The sequence below is a fragment of the Leucopleurus acutus genome, assembly GCF_964270905.1.
Source record: "Leucopleurus acutus genome assembly, chromosome: 8".
NCBI lineage: Eukaryota > Metazoa > Chordata > Mammalia > Artiodactyla > Delphinidae > Leucopleurus > Leucopleurus acutus.
In genome coordinates, this window is record NC_139151.1 from 101,708,873 (window position 1) to 101,733,478 (window position 24,606).

At 58.4% G+C, this 24,606-nt stretch overlaps 3 protein-coding genes across 8 annotated transcripts; 2 read left to right on the forward strand and 1 right to left on the reverse strand.

Annotated features, from left to right (window-relative positions):
- Nucleotides 1-12: 12 nt before the first annotated feature.
- BAD (BCL2 associated agonist of cell death) lies at nucleotides 13-10,713 on the reverse strand. 5 transcript variants are annotated; one of them, XM_082845437.1, is made up of 4 exons: nucleotides 10,580-10,713; nucleotides 9,912-10,106; nucleotides 1,073-1,266; nucleotides 13-503 (listed from the first exon to the last, which is right to left on the reverse strand). In XM_082845437.1, exons 2-4 carry the CDS (start codon nucleotides 10,096-10,098, stop codon nucleotides 378-380), a joined length of 507 nt encoding a protein of 168 aa, XP_082701563.1. In that variant the 5' UTR covers nucleotides 10,099-10,106; nucleotides 10,580-10,713; the 3' UTR covers nucleotides 13-377. The 5 variants fall into 5 exon arrangements, with proteins under 5 accessions (XP_082701563.1, XP_082701559.1, XP_082701560.1 ...); XM_082845433.1 differs by having other exon boundaries at nucleotides 429-1,266; XM_082845434.1 differs by lacking the exon at nucleotides 10,580-10,713 and adding an exon at nucleotides 10,387-10,441 and having other exon boundaries at nucleotides 429-1,266.
- A 309-nt stretch (nucleotides 10,714-11,022) lies between these two features.
- GPR137 (G protein-coupled receptor 137) lies at nucleotides 11,023-14,955 on the forward strand. Of its 2 annotated transcripts, XM_082845432.1 has the most exons (8): nucleotides 11,023-11,098; nucleotides 12,203-12,574; nucleotides 12,658-12,707; nucleotides 13,432-13,657; nucleotides 13,772-13,921; nucleotides 14,047-14,175; nucleotides 14,287-14,402; nucleotides 14,695-14,955. In XM_082845432.1, exons 2-8 carry the CDS (start codon nucleotides 12,218-12,220, stop codon nucleotides 14,852-14,854), a joined length of 1,188 nt encoding a protein of 395 aa, XP_082701558.1. In that variant the 5' UTR covers nucleotides 11,023-11,098; nucleotides 12,203-12,217; the 3' UTR covers nucleotides 14,855-14,955. The 2 variants fall into 2 exon arrangements, with proteins under 2 accessions (XP_082701558.1, XP_082701557.1); XM_082845431.1 differs by lacking the exon at nucleotides 11,023-11,098 and having other exon boundaries at nucleotides 12,141-12,574; nucleotides 14,314-14,402.
- Nucleotides 14,956-18,285: 3,330 nt separating this feature from the next.
- KCNK4 (potassium two pore domain channel subfamily K member 4) lies at nucleotides 18,286-24,059 on the forward strand (the record flags this gene model as incomplete). Its single annotated transcript, XM_082845839.1, has 6 exons — nucleotides 18,286-18,573; nucleotides 21,549-21,672; nucleotides 21,799-21,959; nucleotides 22,152-22,338; nucleotides 22,835-22,974; nucleotides 23,655-24,059. Exons 1-6 carry the CDS (start codon nucleotides 18,385-18,387, stop codon nucleotides 24,057-24,059), a joined length of 1,206 nt encoding a protein of 401 aa, XP_082701965.1. The 5' UTR covers nucleotides 18,286-18,384.
- Between the last annotated feature and the right edge of the window lie 547 nt (nucleotides 24,060-24,606).

The following is a 24,606-nucleotide window of genomic DNA, read 5'->3' on the forward strand; positions in this document are numbered from 1 at the left end:
ACAGACGCGGGCTTTATTACCACATTTCTAGCGAGCATCGGCCCGCAGCGTTACCGCGGAGAAAGGGTTCTGGCGAAGTTAGGGTTAATTCCGGCTCGCAACTGGCGAAGGCGACTGTGGCAGCCCAGTGCCGGGGGCGGGGTCACAGGGCCATTTCCAGCACCTAAGGGCGGAAAAACTTCAAGACTTCCGACGGGGGCCGAGCCCCTCCGCGGTCCTCGCACACACCGGAAGGGAATTGGGCTCTGGGTCAGACCGCCTCCTTCTGAAAGGGACGAAACAGCCTCCTTTTGCATAAGGCCTGCAGAAAAGACTTCCGCCCACTCCCAAGATGGCCGCCAGCAGCGGCTCGGAGATTCGGGATGTGGGACAGAAGGTCACTGGGAGGGGGCGGGGCCTCCTCTCCCCAAGTTCCGGTTCCACCAGGACTGAAGGAAGCGCGTCCAGCTGGGGCTTTGTCGCATCTGCGTCGCTGTGCCCGCGCTGTTCGGGCGAGGAAGTCCCTTCGGGGTGGGAGGAGGCAAGGGTTATGTGAATTAGCTTATCCTGGCACCTCGAGCCCGGCCCCTCCGCTTCCGGAATCCCACCGCCAAGTGAGATCACGGGGGAGATAAAGACAATAGTGCCAGCAGGCCCTGTACCGAGATCCCAGACTCTCCATGCCGGGGGCGGGAAGAGAGGATGCCTAGGACCCTGTAAGCGCCAGAGCTGGGGATCTGGCACCTGGAAGATGGGACCGTAATTCGAAAATTAAAGAAGGGGTTCCGAAATTGAGGTCCAGGAACCCGGATATCCAAAAGAGGTCGGTCAGGAGCACAGATGCCAGCATGCCCCGCGCTCAAAGGATTTGGGGAACCCAGGAGCCTGGGCCTTCTGGAGCGGGGTCTGGGTTACAGATCCCGAAATGCCCTGGGACTCGGGAAAGGACAGGCTGGAGGGAGGAGTCCCGAGACCGCAAATCCGGACATGCAGTGGGACTCGAATGGGACAGCCCAGTGGGAGGAGCCCCGGGAGTATAGGTCCCGGCATGCTCCGGGACTACGGTGCCTTGTGCGCCCCGGCCGGAGCTCACCTTGAAGGAGCCGTGGAACTCGTCGCTCATCCTCCGGAGCTCGCGGCCATATCGCTGTGCAGCCCAGAGGTTGGGGGGCGCCGAGCTCGAGCGGCCCCGGAAGGGGCTGGGCTCCTCCTCCTCCGTCCCTTCTTCATCCTCCGTCCCCGCGGAGTAGAAGCTGTGGCGACTCCGGGTCTCCACAGCCCCAGTGCCTGCAGAGAAGGTCAGGGGGTGGGGACGACGTGAATCTCAACTCCTCTGTGGCCCCAGCTCTGCCGAAGCCCTCAGCATTAGCTCCGTCGGCCCGCTGTGGTCTTTGCGTGCACATCACTCTACCTCTCAGAGCCCCAGTTCCCTCCTAAGGGAAACTCATGGGGCTTTTGTGAAGATTCGAATTAACTTCTCACTAATCCCACAAATCTTAATTGAGCCCCAATAATGGGCCAGGCCCTTAGTGTATAAAATGACTTTCCTCTGTGCCTGGCACAAAATAAGGGCATAAGAACTAGTAGTTAGAGCTGCGAGTGCGTGATGCTGGGGCTTCCCAGCAACCCCCTGGGCCGGTAGCTCTTTCCTCAGCCCCATTCCCCCGCAGAGGAAACCAGTCCCCTGGATGAGGAGGTCGCCCCAGCCAGGCGACCTGCAGCTGACCTGCTGGGGTCCATTTGTTTCACTGCTGTGGCCTACAGGAGACCTTGGGCCCCCAGAGAACAAGAGCCTGTCAGCAGCGTGTCTGTACCTCTCACAGCACCCACTTTGGAGAAATTGTCCAGAAAGGTCTGTTGACTTTAAGTAATACTTAGGGAGCACTTGCTGTGTGCTAGTAGGCCCTGGGCATTACTTCATTATCCTCCTAACCATCCTGGGAGGTGAGTACTAACATTGCTTCCACTTTGCAGATGAGAAGACAGAGGCTTAAGAGAGGTTAAGACTTGCGCAGGGTCCCACAGCTGTGAAGCTCTGAGGCTAGAAGTCCCTAGAGGTTTGTTGGAATCCAGAGTCCAGTGATTATCCATTGAGCTACACTTCTTCCCTTGTCCAGCTGCCCTTCAACTCCCTGCACCTGTGCCCTCACCTCCCTGTGGGGATAAATGTAGTCCTTACTACCAGTGACTGCATAAGGGTCACATAAAGAGCTGGAAAGTGCTTTGTAAGCTGAAAGGGCGTGGTGGATCATTATGCAAAGAGGTGTGTCCTGAGTTTGACCGACGTATGTACTGTGTGCCATCTCCCGAACTCCTGCCAACCCCACCCCCATACGCAGTCCAGCAAAGACCTAGAACACTCCCAGGAGCAAAATCCAGAACTAAGTATAGAGTGAAAGACTGGCATGGAAGAAGTGCAGGGGGCCAGCGTCCACAGGGAGGCGTTATGGAGAAACTAAGATCTAGACCAGGTCTTGAAACCAGAGGTAACTGTCTCATCCCCTCCCAAAAGGCCTGTGGGTCAGCTCCAGGGCTGCTGGGCCTCCAAGGGTCCCATCTCCAGACACATGGCTGAGAAAGCCAAAAAGGGAAGAGGGGGCTGGATCCAGAAAGGCCTAGGCTAAGCGGGTGGTCGGAGCTCCTGGGCGTCACCAAAGCCTGAGGTCAGGTAGGTAGGGAGACCATAAAGCCTTTGAGGAGTGAGTTGGCAGTGGGGAACGGGCAGCTAAATCAGCAGCTGGGATTGGGGGTGGGGGCTAAGGAGCTGAGAGCAGCAAGACCCCTGATGAGAATAGGCCCATCTGCAGAGCGCTGACCAGTTCCATGAGACGTGGGCAGCAGGGCCGGGGTCCCCACCACCACCTTCCTGCTCTGTGACCTGGGGCCTTTAATCCCTTGGGGCCTCAGTGGAGTCCTCTGTGAAATGGACCCCAGACCCCAGGACCTCCACGAGAACAAATGACACAGGGAGAGCACCCAATTCTGCATTTTTCATGTCCTGCAGGCTCCCAGCTTCCCAGTGAAGCAGAGGCCAAGTTCTCCCTATTTCACACATGAGGAAGTAGAAGCACAGAGAGGTTAGGAACTTGCCCAGGGTCGCACAGCTGGTACACCCTGCCCAGTCACTTAAATGCTCAGGAACCATCAGCTATTATTTTCCTTTACCAGCACTAAGAATACACACACCTCCACACTTGACAGATGCAAGGCCCAAGGGTCAGAAGATGAGTGATTGGCAGGTGGGCACTGCACCCTCGCCTAGGAATCAGAGCAAGCAGAAGAGCACTCGCTGTGTCAGGTTGGAAGTGTGCTTCGTGTGTATCAATTCCTTACATCCTCATCACATCCTATGAAGGAGGTTACTCCCTGTCCCCATTTTACAGAGGAGAAAACTAAGGCACAGAGAGGGTAAGTAACTTGCCCAAGGTCACACAGCTAGTAGATGGCAGAGCTGGGATTCCAACCCAACCAGTCTGGCTCCTGTGCCTGTGTGCTTAACTCTCATGCCCCCGGCTCCCCCCAGCAGCACCACGGGCCACCTTGGGGCCTCAGGTCTGGGAAGGCACCCCTGGTCCTTCTGTAAGTGCCAGCTCTACCAGCAGCCTACCCTAAGGAGTGGGGATTTTTACGAAAGCCGTGGATTTAGCAACGCCAAGCCAGCCATTGTCAAAATGACACTCCTGAGTGTAAACTGAACATTTAAGTGTCCTGTTTACTAGAAAAAAATCTGAGGGATTTTCTGTGAACTCCCAGGGGGAAGTGGATATGCCCCTCCCACCCTATGCATCCAACCTTCAATCAGCTCTCACCCCCTACATGCCCCGGGGCATGGCAGAGGTGGCCTCTCCCAGTTTGGGGAAGGTAAGGGTGAGAGATGGGCGTGGCTCCTGTCTGGTTGTGAGCATGGGTGGGTACCCAGGCCTGCCCACTCACACCATCCTTCCAGAGAGCCTGCCTGGGGCTGGGGTGGGGAATTGGGAGGGGCCTAGGGCTGGAGGTGCCCCGAGGCCCACCACCAGGCTTTAAGTTCTTTACCCATTGGGCTTCTGGGTACGTGCATGGGGCTGGACACATCCATGTTCATGCTTCTGTGAGCATCCTTGCACACTTCATTAAAACAGTGATGTTCCAGACAGTTCGAGGCAGTGAGGCTTTGCCATCAGGCAGGGCTGGGTTTGGATCCTGCTCTACCACACGTGGGTGGTTCACTTACTGCTCGCCCCCAGCAGGAGAGCAGCGTGGCACTCCTCCCTGAGCAGGTGCGCTGCCTGTCGTGTCTTGGCCGAGGCTTCCTGTGTCCCCAAAGCCGTTTGGGGTACAAAAGCCCCTTACCGTCCTGTAGAGAACATACCCCGACCTTGCTCAGAGCTGAGGAAATCAGAAAACACTAAAGCAGAGGCTGGCAAATGTTTTCTGTAAAGGGCCACATAGTAAATATTTTGGGCATTGCAGGCCACACAGTCTCTGTCACAACTACTCAACATTGCAGTCATAGCTTGAAAGAAGCCAGAAACAATATATACATGGCTGTGCATTGCTGTATTCCACCAAAATTGTATTTGGGACGCTGAAATAAAATATTATTCTTCTTTGGGACTTCCCCGGTGGCACAGTGATTAAGAATCCACCTGCCAATGCAGGGGACATGGGTTCGTGCCCTGGTCCGGGAAGATCCCACATGCCGCGGAGCGGCTGGGCCCGTGAGCCATGGCCGCTGAGCCCGCGCGTCCGGAGCCTGTGCTCCGCAACGGGAGAGACAACAGTGAGAGGCCGGCGTACCACAAAAAAACAAAAAAAAAAGAAAAGAAAAAATTGAAGTGTATTCGATTTACAATGATATGTTAGTTTCAGGTATACAGCAAAGCGATTCAGTTATACATACATATACATATATATATTCCTGTTCAGATTCTTTTCCATTATAGGTTATTAATCCCTGATCGGGGAACTAAGATCCCACAAGCTGAGCGTGGTATGGCCAAAAAGAAAAAAATATCCCCAAATCCTAATTTATCCCTTCCCACCTCCTTTCCCCTTTGGTAACTGTAAGTTTGTTTTCTATGTCTGTGAGTCTATTTCTGTTTTGTAAGTAAGTTCATTTGTATCATTTTTTTTAGTTTCACATATAAGTGATATCATGTGATATTTTCTTTCTCTGACTTCACTTACTATGGTGAAGTACAAACCCGTGTCCCCTGCATTGGCAGGCGGACTCTCAACCACTGCGCCACCAGGGAAGCCCACACTTCAATTTTTTAAAAAGGAAAAACAAAGAAAACTGAGGCAGAGTGAGTTAAGTAACCTGCTCAAGCTCGAGCTACCAGTAGAGGGGAGAGCTGAGCTTGACCCCTGCAGTCTGGCCCAGGGCCCGGCACCGGGCTGCTTCTCCCACTGCATGTCCTTCCTCCCCTCTCCATCATCCACGCACCAGCCGCCCCAGGCACCAGGCTATGCAATGGAGCTGTCACAGCATACAAGGTGGCCACAGGCCCGCCCTGGGGACACACGCCGTCCACTACAGCAGGGGTGTGGGGGCAGGGATTATGAAGAGTGACAGGACCCTGCCCATCTGGAGGGGGCAGTGGCCCTGTGGCTCTGGCAGGTCGCTGGCACTTGCGGATCTTTTATGGAAAAATCACTTGCTTTTCAGACATCGAAAACTAAGTCCAAAGTTTAAGGATGGGCATCCCTGGTGGCGCAGTGGTTAAGAATCCACCTGCCAATGCAGGGGACACAGGTTCGAGCCCTGGTCAGGGAAGATCCCACATGCCGCGGAGCAACTAAGCCCATGAGCCATAACTACTGAACCTGCGCTCTAGATCCCGTGAGCCACAACTACTGAGCCCACGAGCCACAACTACTGAATCCCACGCCTAGAGCCCGTGCTTCACAATAAGAGAAGAAGCCACTGCAATGAGAAGCCTGCGCACCGCAACGAAGAGTAGCCCCCGCTTGCTGCAACTAGAGAAAGCCTGCGCGCAGCAACAGACTCAATGCTGCCAAAAATTAATTAATTAAAAAAGAAAAGTTTAAGGAATCCAGTGCAGTCCTCTTACATGGTGGCTATTTTCTCCCCTGCAGGCCTCCTCATGGCTGGACCTGGAGCTGGGATAGGCATCCCCTTGGCTTATTGCTGCTTCAGACCATTCTCACTCCCTCCTCCACAAATCTAGTTTCTTGGGCTGTGCCACCCTTCCCACTCCGGGCCTCAAGCACCCACCGCCCACAGGGTGGGCCCCTCGTGGGTGCAGGAGATTACTGGAGCTCCCTGCCGTTCTCTCCCCAGCCACTCCCTTAGCCGCTCGTGTCTTCATTCATTCATGGCACCGAAGTGGTCCTTCCCAGCTCCCTGCCTTGGCACCCCAACTCTAATGATGCTGGGACTCCTCACACTTGGCCAGCTTACACTGCACACGAGCTAAGCCCCCAGCCACCTCTCTCACTGGGCTGAGACCAGCACAGGTCTGGTTAAGGCCAACTCCCTGCCAGTTCCCACAGGCAGCCGACTGGCCAGTGGGGCTGGAGAAAAGCACAGCCGTGCCACCTCAGTTCAAATTCACGTTCACGAGACCCAGTGGCACCCTAGATGTTGCCCAGCACACCTTCCACACTCCATCCTCTAGGCCAAGACAACCACTTCAAACCTGCTCCTCTCTCCCCATCAGCCCCCATCCCTCTCCCAACCCTCACTCCTGGCTCAAGACCTGGCTTCCTTTTACCAAGAAAATGGAAGCACCCATGAGAGAGACTTCTACTAGTTCCCATGAGGTACCTCCCCCTGCCCTCCACCGCTCTTAGCTGAGCCGCCCCTCCCCTGCACACCAGACTGCTCTCTCCTACTCAAGGACACCTCTCCAGCAAGCTTCCCTTCTCTTCTGCATCCTCCAGTATTCTCCTCGCTCCTGGATTACTCCATCAGCTTACAAACATGCTCTTTTGGGAATTCCCTGGTGGTCCAGTGGTTAAGACTCCATGCTTCCACTGCAGGGGGCATGGGTTCCATCCCTGGTTGGGGGACTAAGACCCCACAAGCCACGCAGCATGGGCCCCCCACCACCAAATGCTCTTTTCATTTCCCTTTCTATTATAAAAGACATAATAAAACAACCCTTCCTTGACTCTCCTTGGGCCTTCAGCTGCCACCCGCTCCTCTGTTCCTCTTTGCCAGAGCTCAGCTGCCGAGAGGGGGTGGGCTCCCCTTTCTACCTCCAACCCTCTTCCTATCATCCCTCCCCACTTGCTACCCAAGCTGCACTGGCCCTGTGTCGAGTCCAGTGCTCTACTCACAGTCCTCCTCCAGCAGCCCTGGAAGGATCCTCACGGGTTCAGCTCGCCCTCTCCTTACCAGACCACTCCCTCCTTCTCAGACCCCAGTGCTGACTCCTCCTCTCCTGCTGCCCTCTGCAGACTGGATCCCCAGGCTCAGTCCAGCTCCTCCCCTGTCTACACTGGTTCCCAGGGCCCACAGAACACTACATCAGCGACTGCCAACTTCTACACTTCTACAGGTATCTATCCCTACTAGAAGTCTCCACCTGCATGCCCAAAAGGCACCTCTAACCTGCTCTGGCCCAAACAGGGCTCCTGATCTAACCCCACGCCGTCTCAGTTCCATCTCAGTTAAGAGGGACTCCATCCTTCCAGGTGCCCAGGCCAGATCCCTTGCAGCCATCTCTTCTCTGTGCCTCATACCCCACAACTGTCTGCCAGCAAATCCTGCCAGCTGTACCTTCAAGAGAAACCCAGAGTCCAGCTGCTTACCACTTCCACCACCACCAGCCTGGCACAGATCACCATCCTCCCCTGTGGCACCGCCCCTGCCTCTGCCCAATGCAGACCCGGCTCAACACAGGGGCCCTGGTGATCCTCTCGAGGTCCAAATCAGATCAAAGCCCTCTAGGCTTTCACTCAAAGTGAAAGCCAGAGTCCTTACCTGGGCCTTCAAGGCCCTGTCCATCGGCCCCTCCCCCTCCCTTAACTCTTGATGAGTCTCCAACCTCCCTCCCCTCACTGGCCTGAACTGTGTCCTGACCTCAGGGCCTTTGCATGTGCCCTTCCCTCCGCCTGCAGGTCTCTGCCTGCATCTGTCTTCCCAGAGACCTCTGCCTGGCTCACCCCTCATTGATTCTAGCCTTTGCTGAAATGTTGCTTCTTACCAAGGCCCACCCTGATCACCTCAGTTAAAATCACTCCCCCGGCCCCCCAGTACTCTGGATTCCAATGAGAAAGTCAAGAGTGTGTCATGTAGTGCATCATCTTCTAACGCATTATATCACTAACTACTTTGTTTGTTTATGGTTTGTCTCCCTCCACCTACTAGAATGTGGGCAACCACAAGGGCAAGGGTTTCTCTCTTCTGGTCACTGATGAACCCCTGGCAGCTGGAACATACATTCAGCACTTGACACAGAAGATGGGAAGGGACAGCCGGGGGGGCAGAAAGCTGTTTCAAGCAGAAAAACAGCAAGTGCAAAAATCTGGAAGTTGGGCTTCCCTGGTGGCGCAGTGGTTGAGAGTCCGCCTGCCGATGCAGGGGACACGGGTTCGTGCCCCGGTCTGGGAAGATCCCACATGCCGCGGAGCGGCTGGGCCCGTGAGCCATGGCCGCTGAGCCTGCATGTCCGGAGCCTGTGCTCCGCAATGGGAGAGGCCACAACAGTGAGAGGCCCACGTACCGCAACAAAAAAAAAAAAAAAAAAAAAAAAAAATCTGGAAGTTAAAGAAAACCTGCGGAGTTCAGTGTGACAGACAGCGGGCTAGGGAGGGTTTTTTGTTTTGTTTTGTATTAGAGATTATATCCCTGACTAATAACTGAATACCAACCTTTTTTTTTTTTTTGCGGTACACAGGCCTCTCACCGCTGTGGCCTCTCCCACTGCGGAGCACAGGCTCCGGACGCGCAGGCTCAGCGGCCATGGCTCACGGGCCCAGCCGCCCCGCGGCATGTGGGATCTTCCCAGACCGGGGCACGAACCCGTGTCCCCTGCATCGGCAGGCGGACTCTCAACCACTGCGCCACCAGGGAAGCCCAATACCAACCTTTTTGTTTGTTTGTTTGTTTCTTTTTTTTTTTTTGCTGTGCCGCATGGCTTGCAGGATCCTAGTTCCCTGACCAGGGATTGAACCCGGGTCCTAGGTAGTGACAGCACTGAGTCCTAACCAATGGACTGCCAGGGAATTCCCTGGGGAGGGGGTCTTAATAAGCCCTCCTGCTCCTGAAAATGGGAGGGCGTCAATTCGGCTTCCACAGGTGAGGGACATGAATTTTGTTTTCAGAAGATCTCTGTGGTTGTTCCAGGTGCCAAGGCTTGTGCTGGCCACTGGGGAGGTGGGGACTACAGAGAAATGGCCACTGCCCTCCAGGGCCCATCCTTCCATCTCAGCGCTGGGTCCCCCTCAGTAGATGTGGAGGACAGCCGATGCTTCCCCAGCCCCACACAGACCCGCTGCCTGGTAGGGCTGTCTGCCTCTTGGGGTCACCTGGCCCTGGCAACTGGCAAGGACAACCCGCGTGTGGGTGTGAGCCACAGGGCTGGAAAGAACATAGCTGGGGCTGGAAGGCTGGATCCCGGGATCTCAGGGAAAGTGCTAGCCTGGGGCAGGGCACCACCAAGTCTTCTAGCCCCAAGGAAATGCCAAGCGAGTGTGACCTAAGTTGCCTCTCAGTGATTCAGTCCTGGCCCTAAGCTAAGAGCTACGTACTTTGACCACTTACCAAGCACCAGCTCTATAACTGCTTCTTAGGTATTCCTAATCATCCCCACAGCACTACATTGGTGGTGACTAATTGCTCTGTTTTACCGAGGAGGAAGCTGAGGTGCAGAGAGCTTAGGGACTTGCTTAAAGCCACCCAGTGAGTGTGGATGTGGCTGGGGTGCAGGGAGCTACTGGGCTGGAGGCCAGGTGGTTGTTTTGGGGGCAGGGGTGCCTACCTCCATGGTGGCTGCTGCTGGCTGGCTGCCCCTGCTGGTGACCAGCTTCCCCCAGGAGGCCTGGGGCCGTTTGCTGGTGCTTGCTGGGACCTGGGGGCCTGTCCCCTGTGGGGCTGGGGCCCAGGCCCCTATCTGCAGGGCTGGAGTCTTCCTGCTCACTCTGCTCAAACTCTGGGATCTGGAACATGCTCTGGGCTGCGGGGGTAAGACGGTAGGTGGTTAGGGCACAGCTGGGGCTAACGGGGGCCGGCGGTGGGGGGGGGCGCAGGCATCCCTGGCTCCCTCTCCCACCTCAGAACCCCAGGTCCACCCTGCCTCCCAGGCCCCCATCTGTCCGTTGAGTCTGGCACAGCAGGAAGCTCAACCTACCCACCCAGGATCTAAATCTCTCAGAGCCCTGGGGCGGTACGGCAGCCCCAGGCCCCTACCCAGGCCTCGGCCAGACCCGCCCGTGGTGACGGCACACAGGTCTCACCCCAAGCCCGATCTCGAGGCCCCTGACCCGGGCCCGCCGCGTCCCTCTAGCACCGAGGGAGCCCGGCCCTAGTTGCCTGGGCAACGGGAACTGTCACCGACACGGCCCAATCAGCTCTCGAAATGTCACTAACAGGCCAGTAGGCGGGGCTACTAACGGCCCGGGCCCCGCCCACCACCTTCCTCCTGGGTACCTTCTACGTCTCCGGATGCTCAGATCCCGACTTCCTTATGCCTTGGGCGTGTGTGGGAGCAGATGAGGGGTTCTTTGGGGTCCCCATCTGGGGGCCAGCTCCTGCTGACGAGTCCTTCAGGCCCTCTGGGCCTTAATTCCCACCCCTGTATAATGGGGATAATGACACCTCCCTCAGGAGTCGGTGATCCTTGTAAACTGAGTGGTGATTACTGTGGGTGAAGGCACTTTGCAAAGCCGTAATTGAAGCTCAGCCGTCGGATGCAACTGTTGTTGTTGTCACTGCTCCGTCAGAACCGGGTGGCCGGCTCGGAAAGTCCCCCTCCCTCCTCCCCGCGGTGGAAACCTCGCACCGCCCGCATCAGGGGCGCCACTCCCCGCGCCAACTCGGGAGCACTCGAGATAAGAGAGGGAGCCTCCGCCCTGGCAGGATGACTGCCCCGGCGCAGAAGGGACAGGGACCCCTGTGAGGGTGACCACAGGACTTGCGGAGCCTCGCGCCTGGCAGACGGCGGGCCAGGTGAGCGGGAATCGTCGCCGGCCAGGGAGTGCGCGGGCCGGCTAGCGCGGGCTGCGGGGCCAGGCGGGATAAGGCCCGGGGGCGGGCCCCGGAGGCCATCTTGGCTGAGGGCGGAAGTTTCGTTCAGAGACCGGGTGAAGGGAAGTCGTTACCGCCCCGGGTCGGGCGGCATGATCTCGATTTGAGGATGGGGAAGAGAAGCATGGGAACTGCCGGCCCCCCGAAGAAGCAAGGGCAGCTGGCCCCGGGCAGTGCCCACCCGGGCACTGGCCGGACGCGGCGCAGCCCGAGCGTCACGGTCGCTCGCCGCCTCTTGTAACCCCTGACGCCCGCCGGCGGCGCAAGTCGCGCCAATTCTCGAACGGTTCGGCGCGGCGCGGTTCTGCGTAGCAGGGGCCAGACTCTGAGCAATTTGCGTAGCGAACGGCGGCCGCGCAGGCGCAGGAGGGGGCGGAGCAGCGGGAGCCGGGGAGCCGGAGCCCCGCGTCCCAGCGACCGGAGCCGGCTACCCATCGGCGGCCTGAGGACCCGGCGTCGGCCTCCTCCCGCCCCCCGCGGCTGGGGAGTAGACGCAGTGGGGGGTGGGGTGGGGGCAGCGTCCGGAATCCCGAGGACGGAAGGCAGAGGCCCTCCCCATCCGGATTGTTGGAGGGGAAAGAGTCCCCCAGTTTGGGGAGGGGGAGAGCCAGGCGTTGAGCGTCCCCAGCAGCGGCCGCTACCCTGAGCAGACTGGCGTTGGCCGGCTCTCCCCCTCCTGCCAGGACGACTCCAGCGACCAAGACCAGGGACCCCTCTTCTTCAGACTCTGCACCTCCACCCCTCTCCCCACCCCCGGCTCTGAGGCTGGCCCAGAGAGCAGTGCTCCCATCCCCCTCTGTCCTGGAGAGGAAAGGCTGTCCTTCCACACCCCTGAGTGAGGGGCCCAGGTTGCCTGTGCCCCGCAAAGGCAAGGGTCCCTCTATTCAGGGGGGGAGGGCCTGGCCAGCCACAGCTTCTTTCCCCCTGAGCTCCCCATCTCTGTCTCTGCACCCTACAACTCCCACCCCTCCGTATTTATTTCCCTGGCCCCCTGCCAGCCCCTCCATCTCTGTCTCCGGGATTCAGGCCTCCCTCCCTGACATGGAGAGTAACCTGTCTGGCCTGGTGCCTGCTGCTGGGCTGGTGCCTGCGCTGCCGCCCGCCGTGACCCTGGGGCTGACTGCGGCCTACACCACTCTGTACGCCCTGCTCTTCTTCTCCGTCTATGCCCAGCTCTGGCTGGTGCTCCTGTATGGGCACAAGCGTCTCAGCTATCAGACGGTGTTCCTGGCACTCTGTCTGCTCTGGGCTGCTTTGCGTACCACCCTCTTCTCCTTCTACTTTCGAGATACACCCCGAGCCAACCGTCTGGGGCCACTGCCCTTCTGGCTTCTCTACTGCTGTCCTGTCTGCCTCCAGTTCTTCACACTGACGCTTATGAACCTCTACTTTGCCCAGGTAACCATGGTGACGGGTGGGGGTGGGCAATGGGGTGGCAAGCCCCAAGGGCCCCAAAGAATGATGGGCATCTCTGCTCCCAGGTGGTGTTCAAGGCCAAGGCAAAGCGTCGGCCAGAGATGAGCCGAGGCTTGTAAGTACTCGGGACACTGGTGGGTTCAGCCTCCAGGTCAGGGGCAGGGAGAAGCCCGGTGTCCATTCCTTCCTCCCTGGTAGGTCTGAGGCGAGGACAACCCAGAATATTTGTGAAAAGCTTGGAAGAGTTAGGCATCTGGTGCGGATGGCTCAGCAGGGGCATTGCATATGTGAAGGACAACTATAATAGAAACAGTTGACATACTGTGAAGGGAGAGGGTACCAATGTCATCCATGATGGAGGAAGAGTTGGAGGCTCGAGCCCTTGGAAACTCCAAAGCCAAAGGGCACTTCTGGGTGACCTTGGGCAGTGATACTCTTGTCATTTGTATAACATCTCACAGTTTATTAAGAGCTTTCACAAACATCTTTAATTTTTACAACTTACCTGTGAAGCTGTTATTAGCCCCATTTGAGAGGCGACGACACTGAGGCCCAGCAAGGTGAAGCAACATGTTCATGATCACACACCTGGCAGGAGGCACAGCCAGGCTTAAACCCAGATTCCTGACTCCCAATCCAGTGCTCTTTCTGCTGTACCACAGCCGTCAGTCATCTTCTGACCCCTTTAGCTTCAGTTTCCTCATCTGTAAAACTAGAGGAGCAGGGTTCAGACTGGATGACCTGAGGTTCTGATGGACACCGGGGTCTCCTGGGGGAGGCTGGGTGGTTGGGGAGCGCCAAGGGTGGTCTTCTGGGGCTGACCGTGTTGTGGGCCGCAGGCTGGCTGTCCGAGGGGCCTTCGTGGGGGCCTCGCTGCTCTTTCTGCTGGTGAATGTGCTGTGTGCAGTGCTGTCCCGCCGGCGCCGGGCACAGCCCTGGGCCCTCCTGCTGGTGCGCGTCCTGGTGAGCGACTCCCTGTTTGTTATCTGCGCACTCTCTCTTGCCGCCTGCCTCTGCCTTGTCGCCCGGCGGGCTCCCTCCACCAGCATCTACCTGGAGGCCAAGGTAGGGCCACAAGGGCTGATGCCTGAGTGTCCTGTGGGGTGTTTGGGGTCTTCAGAGTAGAGAGAAAGCTGGAGCCTGCCCTCCCTAAGGATCCTCTGTTGTCATCTGTGCCAGGGGACCAGCGTGTGCCAGGCAGCTGCGATGGGTGGCGCCATGGTTCTGCTCTATGCCAGCCGGGCCTGCTACAACCTGGCGGCCCTGGCCTTGGCCCCCCGGAGCCGGCTGGACGCCTTCGATTATGACTGGTACAACGTCTCTGATCAGGTGGGCATTCGGCACGTCTGCCGCCTCCTCAGTAGCTGTGGCTCTTGGCCCCAAGCTGGCCTGGGCCCTGTCTGGGTGCCCCATTGGCACGACTGCAGGTTGGCACAGCCCCTGCCTCCCCACAGGCGGACCTGGTGAACGACCTGGGGAACAAAGGCTACCTGGTGTTTGGCCTCATCCTCTTTGTGTGGGAGCTGCTGCCCACCACCCTGCTGGTGGGCTTCTTCCGGGTGCACCGGCCCCCGCAGGACCTGGTGAGGGCCAGTGGAGAGGGGCGGCACTGGGGGTACCTGGGGTGGGTTCTGGGGGTTGGGGGAGGGCAGTGGGGGGCAGGAGGAAGCATCAATGGCGGCTCCCTCCCCCAGAGCACCAGCCGCATCCTCAACGGGCAGGTCTTTGGCTCCCGTTCCTACTTCTTCGACCGGGCACACTGCGAGGATGAGGGCTGCTCTTGGGAGCACAGCCGGGGTGAGAGCACCAGGTAGGAGTCCCGGTTCCACCTCAGGAGCCCTGGGCTCCCGGGTTGCCCCACTGAGCCATGGGGACCTACAGCTGGGCCTTCCCACACCCCCACCCGTGCCACGATCTGTACCAGGTGAGGTCCCCTGTGGTTTGCTATTGCTGAAGCCTCCACCTCTCCCTCCAAGATGAAGTTTGCCATAGTCAGAGAGGTCTGGGTCACTGGGCTCTTCCAGGTGTCTCTCCCTCCCCCAGCTCTTGCGACTGTGGTCCTAGTGACTGTCGTGGGACTGAGCCTGTTTCTCTGCCTGCAGCATGTCAGGCAGCCTAGGCTCCAGCAGCTGGTACGGTGCCATCGGGCGGGAGCCAGGCTGGTGCGGGGGCAGCCAGACGCGGACCACTCCTCTGCTCTTCTCCCAGGTTCTGGGACCAGGCAGCCACCATCACAGTCTCTACTCTACCCCACAGACGTGATCCCCCTTCATCTCCCCGCAGAACACCCAGACCCCAGTCCCTCCCACCCCAGACCCCTGTGCCAAGTTCATCTGCCGCTTCTTGCCCGGGATCCCGGGGGCTGTGGCTGCCTCTTTCCCAGGCCGGCTCCTTGCTACTCCTGTTGTAGTGAGCTTGTGCTGTCCCCGAGGATGGGGGGCATGGCCCTGGCTGCCAGAGGCTCATAGCAGCCTGGCATGATCTACCACCTCTGCTTCCACACCAGAGCCAGCTACCTGTCCTGCGCCTGCCACTCAATAAACAGTGTCTGTGCCCCGAGTCTATTCACTGTCTGTCAGTTGTCTGCTTGTGTTTCTCACACCGTTGCCTGTTTGGTCTAAGGCCAATCAGACACCGGCCCTTGAGGGGGGCTGCTGGGCTGGGCAGGGGCCATTTGCCTCCCCCGAGGCTGGTGGGTGAGGAGACGGAGGAGCCTGCAGTCTGAGGGGAAGAGAGACCAGAAGAGAGACCACTCCAGTCCCCTCGCCGCTTGAATAATTTCTACTCTTTCCTCAAGATCTTCAAATTTCACCTCCTTTATGAAGCCTACCATCTCCAGGTCAGGGAACTGTATCCCCCCCTCCCGGGTCCCTTGGCACAGTGATTGCGTGGCTCCTATGCCTCTTACCCTTAGTGGGTAGGGATTTCTAGAGACCCTGTTTCCCTGTCATTATGCCCAACCTGGCCTTCAGGTCCAGGAGTTAGTCCAAGGCCTGCGGAGGAGGAGCTGGCCAGTAACCAAGCAGCCCCCATCTCCCTAGCAGGTGTGGATTTGGCCAGATGGTTGGTCTGCCCCGACACAGCCTGCCTGGTGGTCCTGGGGGGCCCCTTCCCTGACTGTCCCTAATAGTGCAGCCACTGCCCTCTGTAGTCACAGCCCTTACAGATGTCATCTGTCCCTCGGCCGGGAGTCATTTATCAGAGGGTCTGTCTCCTGCCCATGTGTGTGGCCAATTGTTCCAGCTCCTGGGAGTTCCTGGGGCCTAGCACGGAGCCTGTCTTGAAACCCTTCACCTGGGGCTCTCGTAAGCAGCAGGCCGCATCTGAGACTCAGAGAGTCGGCTCAAAACTGGACCAACACTTTTTGTTGAAAGGAAAATTGCCAACATTTGTAGGGCACTTAGTTGTGAGTGCCAGGCTCTGTTTCCAGCATTTACAAATGCCAACCACTTTAATGCTCAGAACAGCAGCCTGAGGGGAGAGTCATCCCTTTTCTTTTCTGTAAGTGGGGACTGGGAGGTGGGGAGAGTTCGGTAACCTGTCTAGGCCCCCTACTGGTAGAGGATGGCCAGCCTTAGAGCCCATGCTTAAAACCACCCAAGTGAAGGCTGAGGCCCCCAGGCAAGAGGAGGGTCTTTGGCAAGATCCGAGTCGTAAAGAAATGGGTAAGAGCAGAGAGGAGATGAGTTCCAGGACCTGCCAGGGCCCTGCTGTTCAGACAGTGGGGGAGGGAGTGCTGGCACCAGATCCTGGCTGGGGGATGGGCATGGAAGTGAGGAACAAAAGATGGGGATGTGTAAAGCAATTATACCCCAATAAAGATGTTAAAAAAAAAAAAAGATGGGGATGCAGGAGGTGCCCCACCTTGATTTCCCAGAGCTTGGTCCCAACCCTACCTCGGCCAATTACAGGTTGCCCCAGGGGATCCCCCACCCCTTTGTCCCCTGGGGTCTCCTCCCTCATGAGTGCAGAGCCCAAGGGCCAGGCTGTCCCTCGGGGCGGGGAGCTGAGGGCCCTTCCCACCTGGTAGTGGGCCTGGAAGATGCTGGGAGATTAGAGTGGAGCCTGTCCGAAGAGGTGAGCCGGCTGATGTCCAAGTTGGGGCCGTGCCGCTGGCCACGCTGGCTGGCCAACAGGGCAGAACCAGGGCCCCGGTCTGAGACTCCAGGCCTGACCCAACGGCGACCCCTCCCGGGCTCCTCTGCCACTCATCTCCCGGGACCGGCCAGGATTGGGGGGCTGGGCAGCCGCAGGTAAGGGTCTGCGGAGAGCTGCGCCGGAGGCGAGGGCGAGGCACAGCAGAGGGAAGCGCGGCGCTGGAGGGGTTAAATGAGGGAGGAGGGGGGCTTCTGGCGGCGGGAGGGGGTCCCAGCACCGGCGGCCGCCCGCTCCGCCCCTGCCGCTGCCGCCGCCTCCGCGGCCCAGCCGGCAGGCACCGGCGAGGCCGTGCCGGAGCCCGGGCCGCAACCGCAGCCGCAGCCGCAGCGGGACAGACAGTGAGTGTGGGGCGGAGAGGGCGGGCGCGCTGGCGCGGAGAGGGAGTGCGGGGCGGCGAAGGGCGCCGGCCGGGCTCCGGGGCTGGGGCGCGCAGGGGGCGACCGGCCGGCAGAGGCGCCCACCTCCCCGTTCGTGGGCGCCTCTGGGAGTTCTGCGGCCGCGCATCCAGCCGCCGCCCGTCACGCTCCGAGGCGTCGGCGTGAAGACGCGGGGAGGCCGTGGGAGCGAGTGGCGGGGGTGCGGTGTCTGGGCAGTGGGCGCTGCGCGGTGGCCCCGCGGTCTGGGTATGTGTGTATGTGAGTGTGTGCACACAAGTGTGTGGGCCTCTGGGGGCCTTGGCCCGGCGCGCGCGGCCCTGAGCGTCCGGTGTGCCCGAGAGGCCGGGGAGTGTGCAGGTGGAGTGTGTGTGTGCGTGCAGCCCGGGCAGAGGCGCCGCCTGGAGCCGCAGGGTGGAGCGTGGGCGCGCGGGTCTTTGTGCCCGCGTGTGTGCGCGAGGGCGCCGCCCCCCTCTGTCCCGGGGGCTGACAGCTGTCCAGGGGATGCTGCACTGGTCCGGCCCTGGTCGCCCCCACCGCGCTGCTTTCCGGAACCCAGTACCCTCCCTTCCCCTCCGCCCTGCCTAGCCTCTGCGCAGCGATCCGGAGCCGCCCCAGGGTTCCTCGAAAGCCCAGCGGGGCGCTGGAGGACCCTGGAGGCTCCCCGCCCGGTCCATCGCGTCTAGAAGAGGAGCGAGGAGAGTTAGGGGGGGAGGGAGAAACCGCGAAGATGCTGCCGCAGCCTCAGCGGATGAGCCGGGACCCGCCACCCCCGTCCCCGCCCTGCACAGTCCTCTGTGCCCCCTCAGCCTCCAGCTGGAAGGCGGGTTCCCCAGGCCCCCTCCACGCCCCCAGCATTTCCTCGCTCGTCCTGCCTCTCCCTCGGCAGGCTCGGTCTCTCTTTCCCCCTTCCACTCTCCTTCCCGGTGCCCTCTTATCTTCTCACACCCTGGAGTCCCTGGACAGGGGCTGAGGGCCGGGCAGTGGAGGTAAGGGGGAGGACGGAGGTGGGGGGACTGGGTGTGTCCTGGTACCAAGTGTCCGGCCAGAGGGATGTGAGGAGAAGACGTCTGTGGGTAGTAGGGCTGGGGGCTCCAAGACCATTGGGTGTGTAGGGGTTGGAGGAGGGTGTAGGGGTGTCAGGTCAGGTTATTGATCCCAGCATCCCTGGTTCTGCCCACAGTGACTGCAGCTCCCCAGGAGCCCCCTGCCCGGCCTCCCCAGACGGGCCGTGGAATTGGCCGGGCCTCTGGGCGCGCCATGCGCAGCACCACACTACTGGCACTGTTGGCTGTGGTCCTGCTCTACTTGGTGTCCGGTGCCCTGGTGTTCCAGGCCCTGGAACAGCCCCATGAGCAGCAGGCCCAAAGGGAGCTGGGGGAGGTCCGAGAGAAGTTCCTGAGGGCCCATCCATGTGTGAGCGACCAGGACCTGGGGCTCTTCATCAAGGTGCGTGGGTGGGGGAGAGCTCCTTCAGCAGTCACCCGTGACCCCCTGACACTAGCTGCATGCCACTGGGACCCTGTGCTGGAGAGCTGCTTCCAGACCCGCACCCCTGAAGGCAGGGTGCCGCTGGGGGGTGCAGGGCAGAGGCTGGGATCCAGGTCTCTGTGTTTTCAATATGGCGGCCAGGGCGGCATTTGTTTTCCTTGCTGTGCCTGGCATTGGGTTATCTTCCTAAAATGGCTCCTTCCGTGTGTGATAGTGGTTGAATGAAGGAACGCATGAAGGAAGAAATGAATACATGGCTGTAGCAGATGAGATATGTTACATTTTCTCAGGTCTAACTCACTGGTTTAGGGTTGCCAGATGAAGTCTGGAACACTCAGTTAAATGTAAATTTCAGCTAAAGAATGAATACTTTTAAAATATAAATATGTCCCGTGCAGTATTTTTATTTGCTAAATCTGGCAACCCTACACTAGTTCCTATGCTTCTTTGAAGTCACAGATGCCTCAGAGAAACCCAAGAACACTGTGAACACTTCCCCACCCGCTACCTCCAGAAAAGTGCACATATAAACATGTACTGATGATTTCGGAGGATTTCAGGATCCCCCAAGCTGGTCCATGCCATCATGGATGCCAGGTTGAGCACACCTTCCCACCAGGACACCTGCTTATGATGCGGAGGCTAGAGGGAGAGCGAGTCAGGGATGGGTCAACTTTGGACCAATGACTAAAGAAAGTGTGGGTTGCAGCCTTCTGGGCTACTGTCAGGCAAGCACCTCTGCTGCACTGTCTCTGATTTCTGAGCCACTGTCATATTAAAAAAAAATAAAGTAACATTTAACTTTAATCCATTCATGTTTATTATTTTATTGAAAGGCACCCCTATTTCCTGCCCCTTCTTTTGGAGGGAGGAGCCATCAACATGGAGCCTCGGTGTTCCAGCTGATTCCCAAGGTGGCAGGACCTGGAGCAGAGATGAGGATGGGGTGGGTCCAGGACACAGGCAGCTTGACATTGTCTCTGACACCTCCAGAATGCCCAGCAAAGCTCCCAGAGGCCTGGGTAGGAGAGGGCCTGGCCAGACCACAGGGCAGGAGGAGGGAGGGAATCTGACCTATTTTATCTTCACAAAGGAATTCCTTTTTTCCTGGATTAAAAAAAAAAAAAAAAAAAAGACGAAGAAGAAGAAGAAGAAAAGGAAGGGCAGAACCAAGCAAGGAGGGCAACAGCTGCTTTATTTCTCTTCCATAAATAGTCATGCAGCAATTATGCACCTACTGTGTGCTAGGTGCTGTGCTGTACACCATAGGGTGAGCAGGGAAATTGATATTGGGGTGGAACAGATGCAGGCTCTACCCTAGAGGATGTTACATCTAGGTGAAGGGACAAATCCATGGAAAGTTCACTGTAGGATTTAGTAGAAAAGGAGCTTTCATTACTTCCTTCTTTGTTAAATGCCTGTTGTATGCTGGGCCCTGGGCTAGGTGCTGGGGGCAAGGAGGGAGATGCCAGGGGCCTTTGGGAAGAGCTGGTAATTGAAATGAAGCAGGTGAGATGGGTAGAATTTAGGGATGTGTGATGGGGTTGAAAGAGACTCCCAGGCAGAGGAACAGCATGGGCAAAGGCGTGGAGGCTGGAAAGCTCGGAGTGTTTTGCAGTTCTTGGATTTAACAGATGCCTAGTCATTTGAAGCAAAAATTAGAACACACAGAATGACAAAGGATTTTTTCCCCTAAGCAGTGAATTTATTGGAAAAGTGTTGCAGAATAAAATTAAACCACTTTTGATCATACTTTTCACTTCTTGGCTGTATTAAACAATTATTTCAGGAAATGGAATCATCTCAGAAAATCGGGGGAAAAGGTCACTGTAACTTGAATTCCAAAATGGGGGTCCCAGGAGTGAAGACTGGGGAAAGGGAGGGTGGGACCGGGCTGAGAAGGGGCTTACAGGCTGGGCTGGGGAGCTTGGACTCTACTCTGCAGATAGCAGGGAACAACGGAGATTCTGGGCCGCCGCTTCAGGAAGATTAATTTGGCATGTGTCTTGCTAATGAGGTCTTGCAGCCAGAGAGAGAAGGTGGCTTCTGCCCCCCCCCACACCACTTGTGTCTTAGCTCTGTGTTCCTTGGGGAAGGGCCCCTCTGCGCCCCCTCCTCTATATGCTCTGACCCCCGTCACTTAGGGCAGGCACTCTCAAAACACAGACTCCGCCTCCGAGGGAGAGGCAGACTGGTTGGCAAGAGGGGCAGACACATGGCCATTTCATTAATTTAATCATGTTTATTGATCACCTACTATGTAGCACAGGGTTTGGTTTGGACTTCAGCAGGGTGGGCAGGGGTTTGCGTGTCCATGACCCTCCTAAAACTGGATGCAAAATTTATTGGCGTGTGAACCTTCCTGGAGGGAGGGTCCCTAACTTTCATCAGATTTTCGAAGGCAAGGGACTCAAACTCAGCTTCCAAAGGGGCGGTGGGACTGGTGGGGTCTGTGGAAAGCTGGAACTCACTGGGCATGATCTCTACATGGGGACTAATTTCACAGACACACAGTGCTTGCTTTGACGTGAGTGCTTTAACTTTTCACAATAACTCTACGAGGTAGGTACTAGTATCACCATCCCCAAATGATAGATGCAGAAATTGATGCTCAACTTCACCTAGCACCAAGATTTGAACCCAGGCAGTCTGGTCCCAGAGTCTGTGCTCCTGACCACTGTAAAACTGGAAATCTGTTATATGAAATTAAGGGGCCGATAATTCAAATGTCTCTAAAACAATGTGTTGGTCAAACAAAATTGGGCTCTCCAGTTTGCAATGTCTGCTGTAAGGGATTGCCTTCAGGGAGACCAGAGGGCAGGGGAGAGGTGGGAGGGGTAAGGAGGGAAACACCTTGGAGACTGGATGGCCAGGGGGTTGGCTAGGACGGGAGGGAAGGACTGAGGTTCCTCCTTCTGCATCTTGTCCTGCAGGAGGTGGCTGATGCCCTGGGAGGGGGTGCAAACCCTGACACCAACTCAACCAGTAACAGCAACCACTCAGCCTGGGACCTGGGCAGCGCCTTCTTTTTCTCAGGCACCATCATCACCACCATCGGTGGGGGAGGGGACTGGTCATGGGAGGGGGCACGGGGTGGCTGGGCTTTCTCACAGGCGAAGGCGCAGGGGGAGGTAGGGGGGTGCCAGGCAACCCCTAGAGCTGCTGCACGACCCCTCTGCCCAGGCTATGGCAACGCGGCCCTGCGCACAGATGCTGGCCGCCTCTTCTGCATCTTTTATGCACTGGTGGGGATCCCGCTGTTCGGGATACTGCTGGCAGGGGTCGGGGACCGGCTGGGCTCCTCCCTACGCCGCGGCATTGGCCACATCGAAGCCATCTTCCTGGTGAGCTGCTCCACACCCTGCGCGCCCTTGCGTTGGGCTCGGGATACACTTCCCTACATACCCACCCGGCACGTGAGCGGGGGGCGCCTGAATCGCGCGAACCTCGGACACGGGCTCCCAGAAGAGGGTTGTGGGGTGTGAGAGTTGGAGGTTTTGGTGACTCCTTGGCCCTGCCTACTGCCCTCCCTGCAGAAGTGGCAGGTGCCACCAGAACTGGTGCGAATTCTATCGGCGGTGCTCTTTCTGCTGATCGGCTGCCTGCTCTTCGTTCTCACGCCCACGTTCGTTTTCTGCTATGTGGAGGGCTGGAGCAAGCTGGAGGCCATCTACTTCGTCGTGGTGACGCTCACCACGGTGGGCTTCGGGGACTATGTGGCCGGTGAGGCCACTTTCTTGGGTTGCACTTCCCTACCCATTTTATTCCTGCCCAGGGGCTCTGCAATCTTGCCTCTCCCTCCAGGTTCCACAGGGCGCTTGTGCGCTCACACGTGCTTGCTCCAATCCCTACATCCACTCACTGAATGCACCCTCACATTTTTCCAGGGATGCACCAACACCTCACGCCCACTTACACCCCACGCGTGCTCACACATATTAAGTGACCCCTTCACACGTGCCACATTCTTGTACACGTGCACCCCTCACACATGCTCACATTCTTGCACGTGAGCACCCCACTTACTCTTCTCTTGCACACCTTCAAGTCACTCCCACTCATCTTCTTGCATCCATTCGCGCACTCTAGCTCACACCCACCGTCCTGGGGAGGGCGGATCCTCTCAACGAGTTGGGAAGAGGGCCAGTGAACCAGAGACTCACAGGCTCAAGGCGTGTCTCACAATCAACTTCTTTCTGCCCTCCCCGTGGCGTCCCAGGAGCCAGCCCCAACCAGAACTCTGCAGCCTACCAGCCGCTGGTGTGGTTCTGGATCCTACTCGGCCTGGCCTACTTCGCTTCAGTGCTCACCACCATCGGGAACTGGCTGCGAGTAGTGTCCCGCCGCACTCGGGCAGAGGTAGGCGCCCCTGCGTCGACACCGCGCCTGCGCCCTGGCGCTGCTGCGCTGCTCACCAGCAGCAGGTTGACTAGTCTGCCTCCCTTCCAGAGTGTGGGGTCCCCAAGGCAGGGACTGAGGGAGCCCCAGTGCGCACCGGCCGGGAACAAAGCGATAAACTCTGACAGGTTTGCAGGTGACTCCATCTCTACTCTCATGGATAAGGTTACCAGATTTAGCAAATAAAGATAAAGGAAGCCCGGTTGATGTGAATTTTGGATAAGTTGCAAATAATATTTGAGTATAAATGTCCCAAATATTGCATGGGACATACTTACACTAAAATTTTATTTGTTGTTGTATTTTTATTTATTGTTCTAAATATTTTGTAGCCCCACTCCTTGCTCCCGGCCGTGGAGAGGGGGGAGGCGCAAAGGTCTCTGGGGGCACGGGAGGGAGAGCTGAAATAAAGTCCGGTCGGTCCTTTCTTCTGGAGAAAAGGGCACTTCCGCGCAGATGGAGGAGGGGAGAGCATGTGGCTGGGTGACGAGCTTTTCCCTCCTCCGGCCTTTTCCCACTCCTGAGGCAGGAAGACGAGGCGGAAAAGAGGGGCAATGCCTGACTGGTGAAGGGGCAGGCTCCCGGGGTTGCGGAGACGGTCGAGGAGCCCCGGTCGAGGACTGCCTTTCCTCCCCGCGCAGATGGGCGGCCTCACGGCGCAGGCTGCCAGCTGGACCGGCACGGTGACCGCGCGGGTGACCCAGCGAGTCGGGCCCACGGCACCACCGCCGCCGGAGAAGGAGCGGCCACCCCTGCTTCCGCCGCCGTGCCCAGAGCAGCCCGCCAGCAGACCTCTATCCCCTGCGGCCCCGGAGAAGACCGAGCCACCCTCTCCGCCCACGCCGCCCACCCCGCCCACGGCCTCCGCGCTGGACTACCCCAGCGAGAATCTGGCCTTCATCGACGAGTCCTCGGACACGCAGAGCGAGCGCGGCTGCGCACTGCCCCGCGCTGCACGGGGCAGCCGCCGCCCCCTCAACACCCCCAGGAAGCCCGCGCGGCCCCGCGGCCCGGGGCGCCCCCGGGACAAAGGCGTGCCCGCGTAGGGGCAAGACCCCTGCCCGGGCCCCTCCAAGGGCTCCGTTCTTGCTCTCTCCCCGGCATGCTCTGCTTGTTTAACCAAAGAGCCCTCTCTCGACCGACCCGGCTGAAACCTGGGGAGGAGGCTACGGCTTGCTTGTCTGCCACTCTCTGCTCCTGGCCCCCTCCTCACTTCATCCATTTCCAGAACCCCAAGGCTTTCTGTCTCGTTGTCCGTCTGGGCCTGTCCCTCACAACATCTCCCGACTGTGCCTCAAAGCCTGCATCAATAAACGAAAACAGTCTGCATCGCTGCGGGCGTGGAGCTCCGGGGACGCGAGAGGGTGTGCGAGTGCTTGCGTCGTCGGGCCACCTCCGGGGCAAGTCAGGCCCCCCCCCCACGACCCCCAGGCCTAACCCTCCCCCCCCCACCCGAACCATCGGTCAAGGCGTGGCACTCTTGTCTGCGCTTGGACCGGTGTCTCTGCCTGGAGGTTAAGGATAGGGTCTGGCGTGGGAATCTGCCAAGATGGGCGGTGCGTCCATCCTCAGTACAGCTATGGGGGCAGGGAT

Coding starts and splice junctions, on each gene's coding strand:
- BAD (XM_082845433.1), bottom strand. CDS start 10,098: ATGTTCCAGATCCCAGAGTTTGAGCAGAGTGAGCAGGAAGACTCCAGC. Junction 1,267..9,911: donor CAGCAGCAGCCACCATGGAG/GTAGGCACCCCT, acceptor CCTTCTCTGCAG/GCACTGGGGCTGTGGAGACC.
- GPR137 (XM_082845432.1), top strand. CDS start 12,218: ATGGAGAGTAACCTGTCTGGCCTGGTGCCTGCTGCTGGGCTGGTGCCT. Junction 12,575..12,657: donor TGAACCTCTACTTTGCCCAG/GTAACCATGGTG, acceptor CTCTGCTCCCAG/GTGGTGTTCAAGGCCAAGGC. Junction 13,658..13,771: donor GCATCTACCTGGAGGCCAAG/GTAGGGCCACAA, acceptor CATCTGTGCCAG/GGGACCAGCGTGTGCCAGGC.